Consider the following 18,846-nt stretch of genomic DNA (forward strand, 5'->3'; position numbering starts at 1 on the left):
CAGCCCGGTGAAGATCATGTAGTTGTATGCCTAGTGGTCCCTGCTTCCCCCTGAGCGGCCTGCGTAAGGCTAGCCAACTAGTGCGATAGCTTATATTCTTGCCAGTTTCGCCTCAACTAGAGCTAGTCATAACATCCACTTGCGAGTGGTTGGTTGCGGTGACATAGTGCAATCGTAGGCAAGGATTCTATATCTTTTTCAATCTGCACTACACCGAATATACAACCTAAAGCACTAGCTTGGGCCATACGCATGTATAGTACAGTACGGGAATTCGGACCTCAAGCTATATCCAGGAGGAAGACGGTGTCGAATTGATGCATGCTCGGAGGCTGGAATCCTTTGAATACAGAGGTAGCCACTTGACCCAGTCTTTGAATGATCCCACCCCATCGTGGCTGTTTGAACACCTTTTTATTAGGTACCTAGTAAAGTACTGTTCAGTACTCGCATGAGAACCCAAGCCCCTACTATGCAAGTTAGTTAACTAACTTAGCGCTAAAGTCCAGAACTAAGGCGTGGCTGCCGCCTTTGGTGCCTTAAATATCAGGCACTAAGATTTCCCCTTCGGTTCTAGACTCCTCCGTCCCAATTAATCTGCCGGCCCCACCGCCGCGACCGCCCTCCAAAGATTTTCTTTTCCGCAGCCCGGAAAGCCCACCTGCATGAAGATTGAAACCTCAACCACCACCTTTTCCTCCTTCACCTTCTCTCCAGCATCTCGACCTGCACCGCGGCAGTGATCCTTTGCGTGAGCCTGCTTCTTTGAAATCTCTCACGACATCTTCCGTCATTTTTTTTTTGATCTTCCCCATCTATCACCATGGCTGATACCTCTGCTGGTAAGAACGCATCCCCATCTTTCCAAGCCAGAAGAGAAAAATTTCGATATACTGACGATAATCCAGCCTGGCCCTTGGCCGACGAGAGCCTGACTCAGAGCCTTCTGGACCTTGTCCAGCAGGCCTCCCACTACCGCCAGCTCAAGAAGGGAGCCAACGAGGGTAAGCATCTCCCAATCGCGCCTACATCTTTTCTTCAAACTTGAACTAACCCAACCCTTCCCCCCCATAACAGCCACCAAGACCCTCAACCGCGGTACCGCCGAACTGGTCATCCTCGCCGCCGATACCTCCCCGCTCGCCATCGTCATGCACATCCCCCTTCTGGCCGAGGACAAGAACTGCGTCTACGTCTTCGTTCCCAGCAAGCTCGCTCTCGGCCGTGCCTGCGGTGTCTCCCGCCCCGTCATCGCCGCCAGCATCACCACCAACGAGGCCAGTGACCTGATGGGCCAGATCCGCACCCTCAAGGACAAGGTCGAGAGACTCATGCTGTAAACTAGCGGGGCCAATCCTTTTTTTTTGTTCTGTGTGGTGGGCTGGTGAAAACGACGAACACACGCCATTCAGTCGTTATGTTTGTTCCAACGGGGAATTGATTTCCATGTCTCCTCCCCCATCTCTTCGGTATGCGTGCAGGAGCTAGCTGGTTTTGCGGGTAGGCTGGGAGGAGGGGGGGGGAGAGAAACTGGCTGGGACTGGTTGAGATGGGTGTTTTACTTAGTGGATTGGGGGTAGATTGCGATTTGCTTTTTTTCCTTGGCAATTTTGCTCTCTGAACCCTTTTTCGAGTAGAACCCATGGACCCCCCCCCCCTCCTCCGCTTTTGCTTGGGCCTAGACAGTTTATTGGCTTAAATGTCAAATCCCACGATGTTCGCTTGGCTTGTGACAAGATGTGTTGATTTGTTCTGGGTAGAAATTGTTTTAAGGCTGGGTTTCCAAACCGCCACGTGCGTAGACCAGTCTATCGACCAAACCATATTTGCTGTCCGTCACAGTCGTGCTATCAAGCCAGCCAACCCAGCAAGGCCTCGAGCTCACCAAAGAACCAAGAAGTCATCGGCTTACGAGGAGTACAGGGGGTATTTCTTGTTGCTATTAATGCATTTGTATTGGAATGTCCCCTCACTCACTCCTTCACTTCGGTAAATGGTCTCATTCCTGAATTCGCACCCTTGTCGAATGTGCTTCAATCCACACATAGATCGCGATAAGATGATGTACAGATATAAGTCTCCGTAAGGAGGAGAAAAAGCGATTGCAGGTGAAATCCAGAACAATGAAATACGTCCATCCACCACTCTATCGCAAATCCCACCTTAATAAACACAAAATAAGAGCAGGCTCCATGGGAATCATGCGGTGCATCAATATGTACCGATACAGGAAGGAACAAAGTCACAAACCAGACAGCCTCCAAAAATACAGCCGTCATGAAAAGAACGTCAAAACAGATCAAGGCTCATTAAGGTTACTTTTGGTGTCAATCCGGCCGGGGTATGGTACTGAGGAAAAGCAGAAATAGCAGACAAGCAATAAACATCTCGAAGTATGCAGTATGGGCCATGACTCCGACAACCATTCAATCATCATGCACAAATCAGATGCACGGAAGAAACTGGTGGAGTATTAGCATATAATCCAAAGTTAGATCGAGGTTAGGTAAACTCACGTTCATCACAATCAGCATTGGAATGTCGAATACGTCGCGCTTTACTGTCCAGCAGTAGGCGCAGTCAACCTTGCCATCCTTGAACCCCAGCTGATTCATTCCGGCCTCGCTAGCGATTCCACCCTTACGCAGGTGATTGTTCCATCGTTGGTTATCTTCTGATGCCAACTCCATATCCTCTTTCGTCTTGTACTTTAACAATTTGCATGTCCGCATCACACTGCCACGGGAGTCTCCGAACGCCAAGCGGGCAAAATCTTCGTAAAATTGCACCACGCTGTCATCATCCAGTAATTCGGCAAGAAAGACGGGGTGCGGCCGCCCTGGGGTTTGATTCTCGCCCGCAGACCCGCGCGGAGTGAAACTGCGGGAGGAGGCCCCTGAGCTTGGAACTGATGTGCCCCCCGTATTCACATTTAGATTTGGCTCCTTGCCCAGAAGCACATCCTTCTTCCACCCGGTCAGAATACTGAACTCCTTGCCCACCGCGGCAATCTCACCCGTTCGACGGCAGACAATCGTAGGCGTTCCGCAAGCGTTGATAAAGTCCTCGTACTCCCACAGGGTCCGCTGAAAGCACTTCTCCATGAAAATGAGATCGTCTCTGTTTAACGTCTTTGTTGTCGCGATGAACGAGGGTCGAATTGATGCCAGCGCCTTGGCGATTTGTAAGGTCTTCTGGGGAGGAAATCTCCGTTGAATGAAGGCAGTGAGATTGTGGAAGCGACTAGTATATGCGTAAGGCTCCTTTACACTCTCGTAGATCGAGGATGGATTCCTTTGTCGCCGGCGCACTCCCACATGCAGACTCTGGTGCTTCAGACTGGGTGTCGTGATGGCGGGTCGTTGATTGGTTGGAACCAGGCCATTCGCCTTACTGGCAACAGCGGCGCTAAACGGAGACTCTTCGAAGCCGCTCGTCATTTGAGGACTATTTGTTGCGCCAGGGCTGTTGAAATGGCCCGGGCCGCTTTCGATCGCAAACGCATGAGGCGCATCGGCTTTGGATAAGTGTCCGGGTATCACGTTCCCTTGACTAGACTGAGGATAGACGCTGGGAACATTAACATGCGCCTGGCCCGGAGCCTGGCTGCTCGGCCATTCGTTTAATAGCGGGTCACCGAACATGAACGGCTGCTGGTTGCCGGGACTTTCCCCGAACCCCGGCCCTCCGGTGATTGGAGTCGACGCAAACTGGGCAGAGCCACTGCGACCCATAGAACCGCGCTGCGTGGCTGAATCACTAGGCGAATCGCCAGCACCTGTCGCCATGTGTCCCAGCATACCAAACTCCAGCGCACCGTACCGGTTTTCGAAGTTCATGCTAGAAAGATCAAAGTTGAATAAGGCGGGGTCACTGGGATCGAAGAATGGACCGGCGAACGGGTTGGGGTTCTGGGTAGGCGGACCCGAAGCACTCGTGGTCGTTGGCTGTTGATTAACTGACGGAAGGCTGCTGTTTCGAACGGTAGGAGTGGCCTTCAGATTGTAGGACGGTGAGACGGGCGACTGCGATGGGAACGAGGCCTGGTTCATTGGGTTCTCTTGGTAGACATTGTAGGACGTGGATTGGGGAGTTGGATAAAAGTTGGCTCCAGAATTCGGCGGCGCGGCCGCGTTGACGGCGTTGGCGCCGTTTCTGGACAACGGCAAACTATTATTGCGCAGGGGATTGTTGTAGAAGTTTCCACCGATACCCGGCATCAAGGCTCCGTCGGGTGCATCATGGAGGTACTTCGCCTTTTTCCGGACCCCATCCTGACACGCATCTTGCAACCCACGCTTGATACACCGCTGACAGGGTCTTTCATCACCTGTGCGCAAAAAGCTCAATTAGTGGCACGTCCTTAATCCAGCTACACATTCGCTATTCCGCGACGTGTCACTCAGGAAGCGCGAATTAGAGCGCCTGAGTAGCTAGATACGAAGAAAAGCACGAGAATGTCCAATGCAAGAGGGGAGGAGAAAAGGAAAGCTAAAGACAAGGTCAGTCATACCGCAAGTCAAATGCGCCCGCTGGCAAGCGAAACAAGCCCTGCGCGCCTTTTTCCTCCGCGGCCTCGACGGGTCCTTTGCATTGGCTGCCTTTTGCCCAAGCGACACGACGCCTTTGTCCTTCTCGTCGCCGTTCACCTCCGTCTTGGGGGTTTCCGACTGCTCATCGGCCGACCTGATGTCGTGATTGGGTCCAGTCGGCTCTACCGAAGGAGCTGGGGAGCTCTTCTCCTTGGCGTCCACGTCCATTTCGGCATGAATAGCCCAACGGAGCGGTGACTCGGTAAGTCGGTTTAGAGTGAGAGCCGAGTTGCGCACGTGCAGTTTCCTGTCGAAAGGAGGCTTTGCCACCTCAAAGTTCAAACCTGAGCGATATAGCCGAGGATGAATCACAACCTCAGCGTCACGGTGTTTCCCCTTTCGAGTACGATCTCTCGGGCGTCCTCCAGAGAATTAATCTGGAAAGAGCAGGTATGTGGTTGTTTCGTGGTTTAGGCGCATGAAATCCAAGCACAAGCGGTGTATATTCAACAATAAGGTCGAAGTGCGAGAACGGAACGAAGAGCGGAATCGGCCGCAAAACGGAGGGTTGTGGAGGACGGACGGGCGGAGGAGAGGAGAGCTGAAGGGAGCTTTGCGTGCGGGACCGAGGGTAAGATGACGAGGTGGTCTGCAACTCGATCGAGGAGGGTCAAATGCGACGAGAGTATTGAGATTGCAGTGTAGGACTAAGATCCTAACAATAATTTCACAGTCACGCGAGCGACAATTCGAAGGGGGTGGGAGAGGATCGTTAATTCGTAATTGTGGTAGGGTAAGTTGAAGTGGAGAGCAAAGACAGGGCTCAATTTGTTAAGGCTGCGGGGAAAACCCAAGAGCAGGCGCGCATTAAGAGTCGGTCGGGGAGGAGTTATAAGGCACCGAACCCGGGGGGAGGAGGAGGAGGGGAGGAGAGAGGGGAGAGAGGGGGTTTGCAACAGGAGGGGTAAAAGACTCAAGAGGGGGGAGAGGAGAGCAGTAGAAGGAGAAAACGCGGGGGTGAGAAAGTCAGAAAACAAGAAGAAGTGGTGAGTTAGCGACAGAAATGAGGGAATTGACAGAAAAAAGAAACAAGGGAAAAACCGACAGACACGAGGGCGTCAAGGATGCTGCGATCGAAGCGTCGGTTGGTTGGAGTTTCGGTACGCTTACCGTACCAGATTTAGATACCAGACACTTCTGCATGCATGCATGCAAGCAATCTGTCTATCAGACTGTCGCGTGTCGCTCAACTCTCACCGATCTTTAGATGAAAAGGATGTTGTTGCGGTCTGTTTCGAGGATGAAGCCAAAGTAGTTGCATGCTCAGGGGCTTGGGATTGTGAGAGCTGTCCAGCCTTGTGAAAATGTGCAGATGTCAAGATTTGAAAATGGCTGTCGCATGTGACACTCGAGGAAGACATCATCACTCTCCAACAACAAACTATATCTAGTACTCGAGATACGGATCTGATCTCCCGTGTTGCACCGCTACTATTCCATGATCGTTCGAAAAGAAACATTCAATAGATGAAAGAGCTCGACACTTCTATAGGTAAGGTACTAGGGTACCTAGTAGTACAGTAAGTACACTCTGAACTACATGTTACCATCCCAATCTCCCAATTGAAGCAAATATTCCTCATTGCTGACCTGACTATACAATTATCTGAGTCATTGGAGCGTCCCTCGCAGCTTCCTCGAAATTTTACCGGTTCATCACCGCCTGTACCATACGTTACCTGAGTATAAATATCCTCCGTTCCTCTGCATTCCTGTGGGCTTTAGTATCAGAATTCTCCCACGTGTAAGCCTCTTACCTCCCAGGAACCGAGAAAAGCAAACACAAGTAAGAAAAAAAAAAGTAAAACTGCAGAGGAAACAAATGCCTCAAAGATGAACCGGCGCACCAATCATATCCTGACTGTATAAGTCTTACCCCGGGTTTTCCCGTTGGGTTGGCCCTGGTCGCCCGACCCTGCCCGATATGACCGTTGCTCTTTGCTCTGAAGCCTCAGTCAGGTACAAAATCGAGGTTGACATGGGGTGCAGTGGGCCTCGGTTATTAGAAATGATGTGGTGTTTTATTCTGCGCGTTGCAAAGATAGGGGAAAGGACAGAAGTCGGCGAAGAAGTGTGGGATGTTATGGATTCGTCAACGTATAGTTCTGACAATGTAAATATGGATGTATGGATGGATGGATGGAAGCCGGTGTTCACTAACGATTAGTCCGCTGGAAGAACGGTGTGACGTGACTCTAACCCGTCCAGCTAAGCCACGGAATCTCTATTTATTTCTAGATTTAATTTGTGGCGGCTGTGATCTATCAGCTAGAACCGCCAAGGTCGCCCCAGTGCCTTGGGTCGTCATCGGTCGTTAGAAACAAGCTCTGCAATAGTAGTACCAGTGTTTGCTGCAGGCCGTCATTATTGTTCCGTATACATCATCCAAGAACTTATTGGATGTTGTCTTTCATCGACCAGATCTAGCCGGCAAGGGGCTTCCCGGTAAGACGATGTCTACATCTTCGAAATTCTCGAAGATATAGTGGGGACGATCATGCAGCAAACCGGCTCTTCTTCCGAATGCGGTTGCCATAAAGATAGAATATGTACCTAATCAGAGGAAAAGAAGCATTACAGTCAGCACTCATAGCCAGATTGACTCCAGGGATAGTAAGATGGCTGCCGGAGAGAAAGAGACGGGGATGTGCTTTCAGGCGTCAGATATGTCATGTTGCCGCCGCTGCAGATCTCTATGCAAGGGGGCATCGGCGGTCCGCCCAACGACATTGCAGAGTTGGCTTTAAAGGCAGACAAGACGACACAGACATCACCATCAAACACGCACCAAGGAGTACTTACGGGAATGGTGCCATAACAAGAGTCAGAAAAGCAAGAAGCGATGTTGCCCAGTGATAGCCCAGGTTATTGTACACTGGAGTCATGTGTCAGCGATCGGCGATCAGAATGCATTTCCTCCGAGGGTGGCAGATCTCAGCGTGGAATCAAACAGGCTTGGAAGTAGACGACGACACTCAACAGGTTTGATTACGCATGAATTTACCACCCCCAGGCTTTCCGTTCGAGCTAAACAGAGGGGACCTACTTTGAATACCGAAAAGAGGGAAAACTCCGCCAAAGATAGAGCGCGCAAAGCTGTTCGCGGCCAGGGCACTGGCAGCATAGGTCGGATACGCGTCGACTAGAAAAGTGAAGATCCCCGAATATACGAGAATGGTCCTAAGAGCGACGAGTCAGAATTGATGAGAGGCGAAGAAAGCTTCAAAAAGACCATGTCTGAACGAGGGGCGCATGATTATTGGTACAGACAGGAAGCTCACACAATGCAGAAACTAACTTACCCTGCTCCGAAGAAAGCACTGCCGATGAGTGGTACGATCCAGTGCACATGGGGATAGATTGTCCAGGCAAATATGAATAGGCCGATGGTTACAAGGGGACCCCCAGCAATTGCTGCATTATCATTGCCATCAGAAGCTGATCAAACTTAGAGCATGGCAAACATACCTGGTGGGAGCCGCCACTCTGGCTGGAAGTCATCCAACTGCCCAGTCGCCTTCTCGTGATTTTTCTCCAAGCGGACATAGTTACGGCGCCACAATGGGTCCGTGAAAATGGCAAGGAGCATACCGACGAAGAGGCCGAGAAAGCAGAGACCGCGCTGCCACAGCTCAAAGCCATAAACGTTTTCGAAGACCAGCTGGAATGCACCAAAGAACAGATAGAGAATACCCAGCAGAATAGCTGAGAAGATGCAGAGGTTCAAACACATTGGCTCCATGGTCAGCAGGAGCAGCGGTCTGTAAGTAGACCGCAAAACTGTCTGTGCTACCGAACGTTGCAGTTTTTCAATCGGCGCCTGCCACCTCTCATCGCCTGTCTCTGTGCGCAATTTCCGGGCTTTGCGTCTGAGCAAACTGCATGACCGATGTCAGGTGGCGGTCATGGGCAAGATCAAGATACAATATAGAAAAGGCCACTTACACAGGATGATACGTTTCTGGCACAGAGGAAACAATCAGGATTAACAGAATGCCTGTCCATATCAGGAGGACATAAAATGTCCAGCGCCTTGCAAGACAGTCAGCCGAGAGAATTTGTTGGTTGAGCAGGAAGGAAGCTTACCAACTGGTAAATTGGTTGATGAACCCACCAACACTGGAGTTGTCAGCATGCCTTGCAGCGTCATGTATAGTGACCAAGAACCTACAGTGGACCCAGCTCGGGTCCGATGAAGGGAGAGCTGGTGTATAGCATCATTGGTGCGCTAAGTTCATGGCGGGCAAACAGGTCGCCTACAGTACCACCGGCGACACTCAAAAACGCACTGCCAGCAATGCCACCAAAGAAGCGACAGATAATCAATGTTTGGATATTTTTGGCTACTGCACAGGGTACGAGCCAGATCAAGAAGAATGAGAATGAGCAGATGTAGATATATCGTCGACCATAAAACTACTGGGGTGTCAGTCGATTTATCTGTATATGCGCGCTGACAGTCCAGGTCCCAGAACAGGGAGCAGAAAGTTGCACAAACCTCGGACAAAGGAGCTAGGAAAAGCGGCCCGACCGCTTCATGTATTCTATATTAGCATTGCCCACACTCTGGAGGGGACGGTCCTTCAAACTCATCGGACTGACTTACCAAGGCCCCAGATGAAGAATGATAACCCCAGCGTTGCGACCAGCCGAGAGCAGTTGAACTCCTCTATCAGCTGGCTGTAGGTGACAGTGTACATGGACGATGTGCAGGTCCTTCAGACAGACGGTCATATCAGCATTAATCAGATACATGGCGCGGGGTTGGACACTTACACGCAAAGCGAGCCTAGAGAGCAGATAATCACAATCAGCCATCTCCGCAAGGTGTTGAAGTTGCGCGGGTTCATCGGGTCATGCTCGTCCCAGCCGACAATGAAAGCATCAGGGTCATCAGCAGCTAGCCCTTCCTTTCGACTTGGTATTTTCTCGACCTCGTCATCGTCTGGCATGTTATAGCTATAGCCATCAGTCAGGGAGTAGCTCCGCGAGTGCACTCGGCGCATCTGGCTCTCATGTGATGTGACGCGACCTGTGATGGGAGCATAAGCCCCATCAACCTCAAACCCCGGATTCCTGGCAGTCGCATAGTTTCCGATATCTTGCTGCGAACTCGTGGAGCTTCGCTCAAGATTTAGACCGGACGTCTCTCGAGAGACCTCCTCTGACTGCCCAGATACAGACATGATGTCGGTCCGGACTAGATGAAGGGCTGTATACGACCATGGAAAAAATCAAGCTTTGCGATCTATTGAGTCTCCCGAGTCTATGTGATCCTTATTCTCGGTGTGTTCTTATTGCCGGATGAACTTCGTCGAGTTGAATGCCAGTTGCTGCGGAATACGGAGTATATCTTCTGCGGAACCGGAAGCGATCTGCAGGCCAATTGGACGGGAAGTGACAGCTATCGGAGAATTACTCTCACTAAAGCTTGTGACGGCCTGGGCAATGCGATAGGCATGGGCATAGAAAAGGAGCTGAGGAGTCAGTTGCAGAGGAACGAGGGGGACGAAAAGGTGAGGAGAGATTGACCGAGAGAAAGTCGGGGAAATGGCAGCTGGTACTGAGTAAGAGACGGAATCCCCACTCCGACCAAGAAAGCGAGCCTTGAGCCAAATGAGGAGAGCTGTTCCGCGGGATGCAAATGATGAATTCAACTGGTACTCCTAATGGCTTACATTTGACGATTAACTTAAAAGAGGGCCCGGCCAAGAGCATTAGCTTATCGCGCTGATCGTTTGCAGGTTCGACGGTGTGTCTCGGTCATTAGTACAAGTAGTCTCGCCCCTCGGCTTTGAGCAAAGACCGAGCAGCCCACTCACTCATTATTATTTTGACTTATCGGTTGACTCCGAATTACTAACTACGTACAGTACGTACCTACGTACTCGAATGATAAGTTTGATTAGTTGATAGCAATTTCCAGATATAGTCCCTTGGGAAGCTGGCCGACATCCGCTGTCATGCTATCATCCAGAACTACGTAGTTGCAGTGCATCCATTGTACATCACCCATTTGACCAGGATTCATTCTTACGGAAAATGGCTTCTATTACACTTAAAAAGAAAACCTAGCTATCGCCCAAACACAGTCGCCCCACAACCCGCAGAGCAAGATCCCGGCTCTTAAACACAATTGATTCAATAGCCGCCTTTTCAGTCCCAAGGAAAGAGAATACCCCCCAAACGCCAATCAATTCCACAATAGAACAATCGCCGACACACAAAGTGATCAGTCCCAAGGGCATCGCAGCCCACAAATACACACACTCTTTCGCGCTCGCTATCTCTCTCACTCACTCCTACCCCACCTGCTCACTCGAACTACAGTCAAAGATGTACATGAACACACAGAGAGAAAGTCATTTCACAATTTAGGCGGTAGCCGGCGTTACCTGCGAAGCCGCCTCTTCGCTGGCTCCCTCCTCGGCCCATGAGCCCCAGAGAGCCCGCTTGCCACGGATCTTGATAGGACCACCGACAGTGTCAGGGCGTTGTTCAACCTGAACCGCATCCTTGGTAGCAAGGACGAGGACCTCGAAGAACATCTTAGTCGCATCCGCCTTGGAGGCTTTCTTCTCGGGCAGGATTTCCTGGAACTTGACGCTCTTCTTCTGCGCCTCAGCCGATTCTCCAAGGCGTTCGCGAAGAATGTGGACAGCGTGCTTCGTGCCCAGAGAGACCGGTCCGCTATCTTGAACAATCGTATCGTCGGCTTCTTCCAGCGTGTGATCCATTCCTTCATCTTCACTCAGGTGCAGGGCGTGGTTGTCTTCCTCGTCACCTGGAAAATCGATATCCGAGCGCTGGTGGAGTGTAGAGTCCATACCCACGCCCTCGTCAATCGGCAAAATTGTTTCTTCTTCGCCGAGTTCCAAAGCCGGGGCGGTAGCCGCCTCCACGTCCATGTCTGCGATTCCACTGTCACGCTTCCGCTTCAACTCACCAGCCTTCTGAACTGTGTCGAAAGAAAGCAGGTCCCGAAGTTCAGGCGCCCAACCGCGTCCCCGGTCACCACCGAGCACACTCGACACAAAATCACCGTTCTTTTGCATGTTCATCAAAGTCAAAAGCACGGGGTCTCGGGGTAGCCACGACGAAGGCTTCATAATGTGCGCGCAGTCCTTAGCCTGTTCTTTCACTTCGTGCTGAGGGCGATCGGCTACCAGGTCCAGGCCCATGATAACGACCTTGCGACGCTTCGCCCGTTGTTCGTGCTGGGCGATTGTCTCCTCTCCAGCTTCCTCGTCTCTCTCTTCGTTCGCAGCGGCCTCCTCGTCCGAATCGAGGAGCCTATTGACTCGTTCTTCCGACATATCGGTCAGGACAGTACTTTCGCGCTCAAATCGCTCATCGGCATCAGGAACAGCTTCTTCGGCGTCGCCGAGGTCCATAGGGTCGTCCAATTGCATGAGATTATCGTGAAATCCGTCTTCGCCAAGATCCATTTTGTCCAAGGGAGCGTCGTCTTCGCCAAGATCTAGGTCCAATTGCAAGTTGTCGACATCGTTGAATTTCCCACCATCGCTGAAAAGATCCTCTTCGACGGGGCGAGGGGCGGGCGCATCTCGACCAACTTCCATACTGAAATCGTGACCCAGTGGTGTCTCATCTTCTCCCAGGTCCAGATCAACCAGCGTGTGGTCTTCGAGGCGCGCAGGTTCTTGCGAGGCCGAGCGCCGCAAGCCAGTATCGGGGAGAAGTTGGCTTCCAAAATCCATAGATCCTGGTCGCTTGCCTTCAGGTTCCAAGTTGAGCGATTGCGGGATGAGAAGAGCAGAGTCCAGGTTCATAAACAAGTCGGATTCGGTGAGGACGTCCGGCAATGTGATGCCACCGGGGGCGACGACCGTGGTTGTCAAGTCATTGTTGTTTGTTAGGCGGAAGGCCTACGCCGTTAGGTAGTTAGAAAACAAGAGATGAATCAATAAATGAAACGACAAGACGTACCATCTTGATTTTCATAAGAGCCTCGTTACAATCGTCCAAAAGATAGCGCGCTTTGCGGCTATAAATACGGACCACACCCAACAGCAGCTGACCACTGAGTCGCAATGCCATGGGCGCCTGTCCTTGGTCGACGATGGCGCTAACACTGCTTTCGATATCGGACTGCAGGATATGCGACTTCGAAAGCTTGCGTTCTAGGTTAGCGGACAGCCAGACGCGGGCCAGCGGCCCGGTCTTCGAAAGAAGCGTCTCCGAGTAGAACATATTGGCGCTGAAGCAGTAGAGATCAAGCCAAGTTTAATGAGTAGAGGAAGCCAACGACAGCAGAACCCTCCAAAAAGAAGTCCGCCCGGTGCCGGGGGGGTGGGGGTTTTGATGTGTGGTGATAAGTTCCCTGGCAACCAACGTACGATGACGCGCCGGGAGTCGAAAACAAAAGGATCAGCGAGTGGTGCTCGCCCCCTACGGCGTTTTGAGGAGGTGCGACCACACGGACCCGACAGATTTGAATCAGGTAGTGGGTTAACTGTGATTGAATAGTGGTCGCGTTGATTGCGGCCTCAGCGTAAGCCCGACAACAAATAGGTTGGAGGGGAAATGGTAGGCTGAGGGGTGGTTAAGTTGAATGGAGAAAGCAGGCGGTTGGGGGGGGTTTGAAGTGGGAGGATGAAAGAAGGTGGTGGTGGTGGTGGTGGTGGGTGTGGGATGGGATGAGAGGAAACAAGAGGGAGCGCGTTTCCAAGGCGGAAGGGACTGATTGACTCGGGCTGATACTGGTACGGTACTACAACATTACCACACTGGCAGGTAGTAAAAACTAAGCTGAGCTGTGGTTGCCCAGCCTCCTCCCCTCCCCTCTCGAACCCATGTCAGCTGATTGGCGGTAAGACAAGATGGCTGGGATCACGTGGTGTCACCCAGCTTTGTTCTTATTATGTAAGCAGATACTCAAGCAGTTGCACTGCGGCTCGCACTAGTCCTAGTGCGACATCCACGGATCAACGCGTCATCCGGAAACACTAGTCTGCATCGGGGAAAGCGAAAAGAAAGTCCCAAAGGGGCAGCAAAAGACTCGAGCCCTGAGCCCGTCTTGGAGTGCGGTTGAAGGTCCGATTCAATACTCAATAATGATTTTAGCTTGTAGCTTGGTCACTTTGCTTCGTATTTGACCTGCTTGCATAACAATCTCATCCCCTTCTGCAAATCGTTTGCGCCTCCCACTTGATTTCTGTTATCGTGACTCTCCGACCATTACTTCTTTAAACTCAGGTCACATACTGAGTACATACATAGACTGAGTGCTGTACCTCCGTACCAACCACGACTAATCAGTGGCCGCAAGCCGACCCTCTCCTCGCAGCACGGCCCTGTCCTGTCCCTGTGTCCACTGACCAGTGACCACTGACCAGTGACCACCCCCTCCCCATCCTGGCTTAATCCAATTGAACTATTATCGATGCAGTTACGGCCAGCTCGCGCCTACGAGTACTAGAACGTGGCTTTCTCGCCGTGCCCGCCGTCTTGGAATTTTCCTGCGATCTGGAACATTCACCCTTTCTTCCCCTAAAAGCCACACATCCCCCCCAACCATACACTCCTTCAAGTTGAAATTTGGTTCCCGACGGGATGGTAAGAGCTGGTGCTTGATCTTCTTGGGCCTTATTTTTCTTCCCTTTCTTTCGACAAAGCATGAGAGATGTCAAGGTCCGAAACGCCCTCGCTACCTCTTTATAATGCCCAGACCGATTTGAGGCCCCAATCGACGACACCTGCGGGTGTACGTTCTACTATCTCCCCCTCAGTAAGTGGACGAAAGTTTGACTTCGACGACCTTCGCAGTCCATGATTCGTCTGCAGCGATTTATGTAGTTCTTGGGCACGGCTAATCTCAAGCGTCACGCACTGGATAGACATCCACCTCTACGTATTCGCTGCTAAGCCCACAAGAAACCGCCGAGCGATTGCAGACCTCGCTCATTCATGGACTCACTCCGGCGGAGGCAGAGGTTCGCCTCGCACGCGATGGACCGAACGAACTACCTCATGAAGACCCGGAGCCTATCTGGCTTCGGTTTTTGAAGCAATTCCGTGAGACCTTGATTCTGCTCCTTCTGGCCTCCGCGGGAGTATCCTTCGTCATGGGTAATTACGACGATGCGATTAGCATTACCCTCGCCGTCACTATCGTCGTCAGCGTCGGCTTCGTCCAGGAATACCGGTCGGAAAAGTCCTTGGAAGCCCTAAACCGTCTCGTCCCACATCATGCGCACCTGATTCGCGATATTCCTTCGAACAGCCCTCCCATGGCAAACTCGGGCGCGGCAGCCACTGTGGAGATCGAATTGCAGGAGCTTCAAAGCAAGAGCCCGTCTATTTCCAACGCCGTCAAAGCGTCAACCACGGTTCCAGCAAACGAGTTGGTGCCTGGTGACTTGGTCCTGTTCACCGTCGGAGACCGCATCCCAGCCGACATTAGAATCACGGCAGCCACGGACTTGGCCATTGACGAATCCAACTTGACTGGCGAAAATGAGCCAGTGGTCAAATACTCCGACGCCATTCGCAGTTCGAAGTCACTCCCAATTCAACCACCGCGATCACCGTTTTATGATGCACCTGCCAGCGGCGCGGTTGGGGCAGATATCCGTTTGAATGAGCAGCACAATATCGCTTTCATGGGAACTTTAGTACGCTCCGGATATGGACAGGGGATTGTCATCGGAACTGGTGCGCAGACCGAGTTTGGTAGCATTTCCATGTCGCTCCAGGAAATTGAAAGTCCACGGACTCCGCTGCAGCTATCAATGGATCGGCTCGGCCAAGAGCTGAGCTACATCTCCTTTGGGGTCATCGCACTGATTGTTGTGATCGGCTTGATCCAGGGTCGGAAGCTTCTCGAGATGTTCACTATTGGTGTTTCGCTCGCAGTTGCTGCGATTCCAGAAGGTCTTCCAATTATTGTAACGGTAACTTTGGCTTTGGGGGTTTTGCGCATGGCCAAGAGAGGAGCTATCATGCGAAGGCTACCCAGTGTCGAGACCTTGGGATCGGTCAACGTTGTGTGTAGCGATAAGACCGGCACGCTGACTCTCAACCACATGACTGTAACTAAGATGTGGCACTTCGATTGCGCGGAGCCATTTGAGGTTCATAGCGACATCACGTCGCTGACTCCAGGGCCTGCGGCTCGGACCGTGCTTCGCATTGGTAACATCGCCAATAATGCCAGATTGTCTCGTGTACATGCGAATTCTCCGGCTAGCGCATCATCCGCTGCCGTGCTGTCCTCGACTGATGATGGGGCTTCGGGAAGCGTTCGGAGCAGATGGGTTGGGCAGCCGACAGATGTTGCGATCCTCGACCTACTTGATATATTTGGTGAGGACGATGTTCGCGATCGAATTAGCGCTCGTGTTGCGGAGACACCTTTCAGTTCCGAGCGCAAATGGATGGGTGTCATTATCGGCAGCGGCACACCTAGCGAATCATCCTCACTTGCTGCTCCAGGAGGCACTAATATGGCCTACATCAAGGGTGCACTTGAGCAGGTCTTGGCGCGTTGCGATACCTACCTGACCAAGGACGGGCGGGAGGTGATTCTGGATGAACCTCGACGACAAGCCGTGCGGCATGCGGCCGAGCAAATGGCATCAGAAGGCTTAAGAGTCCTTGGCTTTGCTAGCGGTGTATCGAGAGACGGTGGTAAAGGAAGGACTCTTGGCAGCCGGTCGGGTACGCCTGCGTCACGCACCAGTCAAGGCGATGACGATGAGCGGTATACCGGGCTCGTCTTTGCTGGGCTGGTAGGAATGAATGATCCCCCCCGGAAGGATGTACACAAGTCTATCCGGCGATTGATGGCCGGGGGCGTGCGGATCATTATGATCACTGGGGATGCCGAGACTACTGCAGTTGCTATTGCTAAGAAACTAGGAATGCCCGTCAATGATACCCCTGGGTCCCGGCCCGTCATCAGCGGTGAGGAAATCGAGCGGATGAGCACGACCGAACTCTCCCAGGCAATTGCCTCGACTTCGATTTTCGCTCGCACGAGTCCAGACCACAAGATGAAGCTGGTTCGCGCCTTGCAGGCTCGCGGGGATGTGGTAGCCATGACTGGGGATGGTGTCAACGATGCACCGGCCCTGAAAAAGGCGGATATTGGGATATCTATGGGCAAGTTGGGAACTGACGTCGCCAAGGAGGCGGCGGATATGATCTTGACAGACGACGACTTCTCGACCATTCTGCGGGCCATCGAGCAAGGCAAGGGCATTTTCTACAACATCCAGAATTTCATTACCTTCCAACTCAGCACCAGCGTGGCTGCCCTCAGTCTTGTTTTGCTGAGCACAACTCTGGGCTTCAAGAATCCATTGAATGCGATGCAGATCCTTTGGATTAGTAGGTAACTCTGGTTCCATGTCGTTTCTATGCCCCTGCTGATCCATTTTACCTAGACATTCTTATGGACGGTCCTCCAGCACAGTCCCTGGGCGTGGAGCCGGTTGATCCCTCTATTATGAACCGCCCTCCGCGCCCGAGGTCAGCTCGGGTCTTGACGAGGCCACTCATTCAGAGAGTTCTGACCTCGGCTATGGTGATTATGCTCGGCACCCTAGCCATCTACGTGTACGAGATGGGCGATGTAGATGATGTCGGTCATCCCGGCAAGCGTGCGCGCGTGGTCACGGCTCACGATACGACGATGACGTTCACATGCTTTGTGCTGTTCGATATGTTTAACGCCCTGACCTGCCGCAGCGAGGGCAAGTCGGTCCTGCGGGGCGAGATCTCGCTATTCAGCAACAAGATGTTCAATTACGCCGTGCTGGGCTCTTTGGCTGGGCAGGCGTGTGTCATCTACCTGCCATTCTTACAGCGGGTGTTCCAGACGGAGGCGCTGAACCTGGCACACCTTTTCAAGCTGGTGTGCATCTCCAGCAGCGTCTTCTGGGTAGACGAGGCGCGGAAGTGCTATATGGCGTTACAGCGGCGGCGGGCCGTTGGGGTGGGATACAGCTCCAATGTCTGATGGATGCATGGGTATGAGTCGGTGGGCTAAGTTTAAGTTTCTGGGTTAATGATGTCACCGTGGCTTATATGTGTATAGAACAAATGCTACGGTTCTTGTGTATGTTACTTAATATTGCTAAATAGAACAACGCAGCTTGGCTATGCGGGTTTTGCGTCAATGTCATGCCCTGGACTTGACAGCGTGTAGATTGTATGGCTACCCGGGCAGGTATGATAAACCCAGACCAGGCCATAGTATGCACGCGTTAGGATTAGGGGGACTTGACGGCGACGTAGCAGAACTGGCTTGGGGGAAATGCTGGGTCGGGTCAAGGCGCCGTTGACAAAAGAAAAAGGCGCCACTGGCCTACGCTACCGTTGTCCGACCTTGCTCCGTCTACCGATCATGTCATGTAGGCGAGTGGGCGCGGGCATCTCAGTATCTGAGATGAGAACGTGGATGCAAAAAAGAAATGACCTACGCAGGGCTCGAACCTGCAATCTCTTGATTCGTAGTCAAGCGCCTTACCATTGGGCCAGCAGGCCTTGCTGATGTAGGGTGTACATCCTGATGTTTTATAGCGCTAATTCTGGCTCTGTGGTTGCCATTCGTGCACTTTGATTGCGATCATGCAATGTACTCACCTTTTCTATCTTGTGATATTTCGGCATTGTTGCTGTCAACGAGACCTAGTGTCTCTCTTAGATGCTCTCTTCTCCGTGCTTGAAGCTTACCAGTGTTGATGGCAAGTTTCAGGGGATCGTTCTTCATCCGGGTATGTATATATTCCAGGCGGGTGACTCTATGTAATTGAGAGGTACCAGGGCAGGGATATGGATACTGGGACTGCACGCTTGAATAATTACGCCGAACCTGCGCAAGGGATGCAACTGTGACGAAAAGATAAGCCACATGTGTATTGTATACTTAACGAAGGCAAGCAGTCATGGGAGATTATGCATCACGCACGGCGCCCCTAGCGCAACACCAAGCTTTATCACCGCAAAATAGTACTGAGACATACAAGATACAAATGACAAGCAACATTATGGATGGCTGACCAGACGCCACATGTGGACAGATAACTATAGATTGCATCGTGCGATTAAAGCACCCCCAACCCCGAGAGGTACAGTGCATGCTAAACCCCAGATTCCTTCAAATAGGCAGATAATTGGCCCTGGTCTACTCCCAGAGGGGCCTGTCGCGCCCCCCCACCCCCCCCTCCCCTTGATCGACACCCAGTCATTTTCGACTATGCATGCCCTATTCACCCCGAAGAAGACT

At 52.0% G+C, this 18,846-nt stretch overlaps 5 protein-coding genes and 1 non-coding gene across 6 annotated transcripts; 2 read left to right on the top strand and 4 right to left on the bottom strand.

Moving 5' to 3' along the window:
- The first annotated feature begins 563 nt into the window (after positions 1-563).
- Positions 564-1,347, top strand: ASPACDRAFT_120030 (uncharacterized protein). The gene is made up of 3 exons (XM_020196311.1): positions 564-842; positions 909-1,004; positions 1,078-1,347. The coding sequence occupies exons 1-3, from the start codon at positions 824-826 to the stop codon at positions 1,338-1,340; spliced, it is 378 nt and encodes a 125-aa protein (XP_020056363.1). The 5' UTR covers positions 564-823; the 3' UTR covers positions 1,341-1,347.
- A 1,097-nt stretch (positions 1,348-2,444) lies between these two features.
- On the bottom strand, positions 2,445-4,760 carry ASPACDRAFT_60832 (Zn(II)2Cys6 transcription factor domain-containing protein; the record flags this gene model as incomplete). Its single annotated transcript, XM_020203600.1, has 3 exons — positions 2,445-2,462; positions 2,517-4,330; positions 4,514-4,760. 3 exons carry the CDS (start codon positions 4,758-4,760, stop codon positions 2,445-2,447), a joined length of 2,079 nt encoding a protein of 692 aa, XP_020056364.1.
- A 2,387-nt stretch (positions 4,761-7,147) lies between these two features.
- On the bottom strand, positions 7,148-10,210 carry ASPACDRAFT_78954 (MFS transporter). Its single transcript, XM_020205294.1, has 10 exons — positions 9,369-10,210; positions 9,199-9,308; positions 9,091-9,125; positions 8,764-9,008; positions 8,679-8,711; positions 8,538-8,624; positions 8,061-8,470; positions 7,895-8,006; positions 7,639-7,772; positions 7,148-7,467 (listed from the first exon to the last, which is right to left on the bottom strand). Exons 1-10 carry the CDS (start codon positions 9,776-9,778, stop codon positions 7,391-7,393), a joined length of 1,653 nt encoding a protein of 550 aa, XP_020056365.1. The 5' UTR covers positions 9,779-10,210; the 3' UTR covers positions 7,148-7,390.
- A 417-nt stretch (positions 10,211-10,627) lies between these two features.
- ASPACDRAFT_78955 (kleisin alpha) lies at positions 10,628-13,144 on the bottom strand. Its single transcript, XM_020205295.1, has 2 exons — positions 12,543-13,144; positions 10,628-12,481 (listed from the first exon to the last, which is right to left on the bottom strand). Exons 1-2 carry the CDS (start codon positions 12,804-12,806, stop codon positions 10,967-10,969), a joined length of 1,779 nt encoding a protein of 592 aa, XP_020056366.1. The 5' UTR covers positions 12,807-13,144; the 3' UTR covers positions 10,628-10,966.
- A 1,207-nt stretch (positions 13,145-14,351) lies between these two features.
- On the top strand, positions 14,352-17,733 carry pmr1 (Ca(2+)/Mn(2+)-transporting P-type ATPase PMR1). The gene is made up of 2 exons (XM_020205296.1): positions 14,352-16,946; positions 17,003-17,733. Exons 1-2 carry the CDS (start codon positions 14,681-14,683, stop codon positions 17,575-17,577), a joined length of 2,841 nt encoding a protein of 946 aa, XP_020056367.1. The 5' UTR covers positions 14,352-14,680; the 3' UTR covers positions 17,578-17,733.
- Positions 17,734-18,032: 299 nt separating this feature from the next.
- Positions 18,033-18,104, bottom strand: ASPACDRAFT_t163. The gene has a single exon. It is a non-coding gene; the product is annotated as a tRNA-Arg (tRNA).
- Between the last annotated feature and the right edge of the window lie 742 nt (positions 18,105-18,846).

The sequence above is a fragment of the Aspergillus aculeatus genome, assembly GCF_001890905.1.
Source record: "Aspergillus aculeatus ATCC 16872 unplaced genomic scaffold ASPACscaffold_8, whole genome shotgun sequence".
Lineage (NCBI taxonomy): Eukaryota > Fungi > Ascomycota > Eurotiomycetes > Eurotiales > Aspergillaceae > Aspergillus > Aspergillus aculeatus.

Coding starts and splice junctions, on each gene's coding strand:
- pmr1 (XM_020205296.1), top strand. CDS start 14,681: ATGGGTAATTACGACGATGCGATTAGCATTACCCTCGCCGTCACTATC. Junction 16,947..17,002: donor GATGCAGATCCTTTGGATTA/GTAGGTAACTCT, acceptor CATTTTACCTAG/ACATTCTTATGGACGGTCCT.
- ASPACDRAFT_78954 (XM_020205294.1), bottom strand. CDS start 9,778: ATGTCTGTATCTGGGCAGTCAGAGGAGGTCTCTCGAGAGACGTCCGGT. Junction 9,009..9,090: donor TCCTAGCTCCTTTGTCCGAG/GTTTGTGCAACT, acceptor ACACCCCAGTAG/TTTTATGGTCGACGATATAT. Junction 8,007..8,060: donor AGAGTGGCGGCTCCCACCAG/GTATGTTTGCCA, acceptor ATGATAATGCAG/CAATTGCTGGGGGTCCCCTT.
- ASPACDRAFT_78955 (XM_020205295.1), bottom strand. CDS start 12,806: ATGTTCTACTCGGAGACGCTTCTTTCGAAGACCGGGCCGCTGGCCCGC. Junction 12,482..12,542: donor CTCTTATGAAAATCAAGATG/GTACGTCTTGTC, acceptor CTAACGGCGTAG/GCCTTCCGCCTAACAAACAA.
- ASPACDRAFT_120030 (XM_020196311.1), top strand. Junction 1,005..1,077: donor CAAGAAGGGAGCCAACGAGG/GTAAGCATCTCC, acceptor CCCCCATAACAG/CCACCAAGACCCTCAACCGC.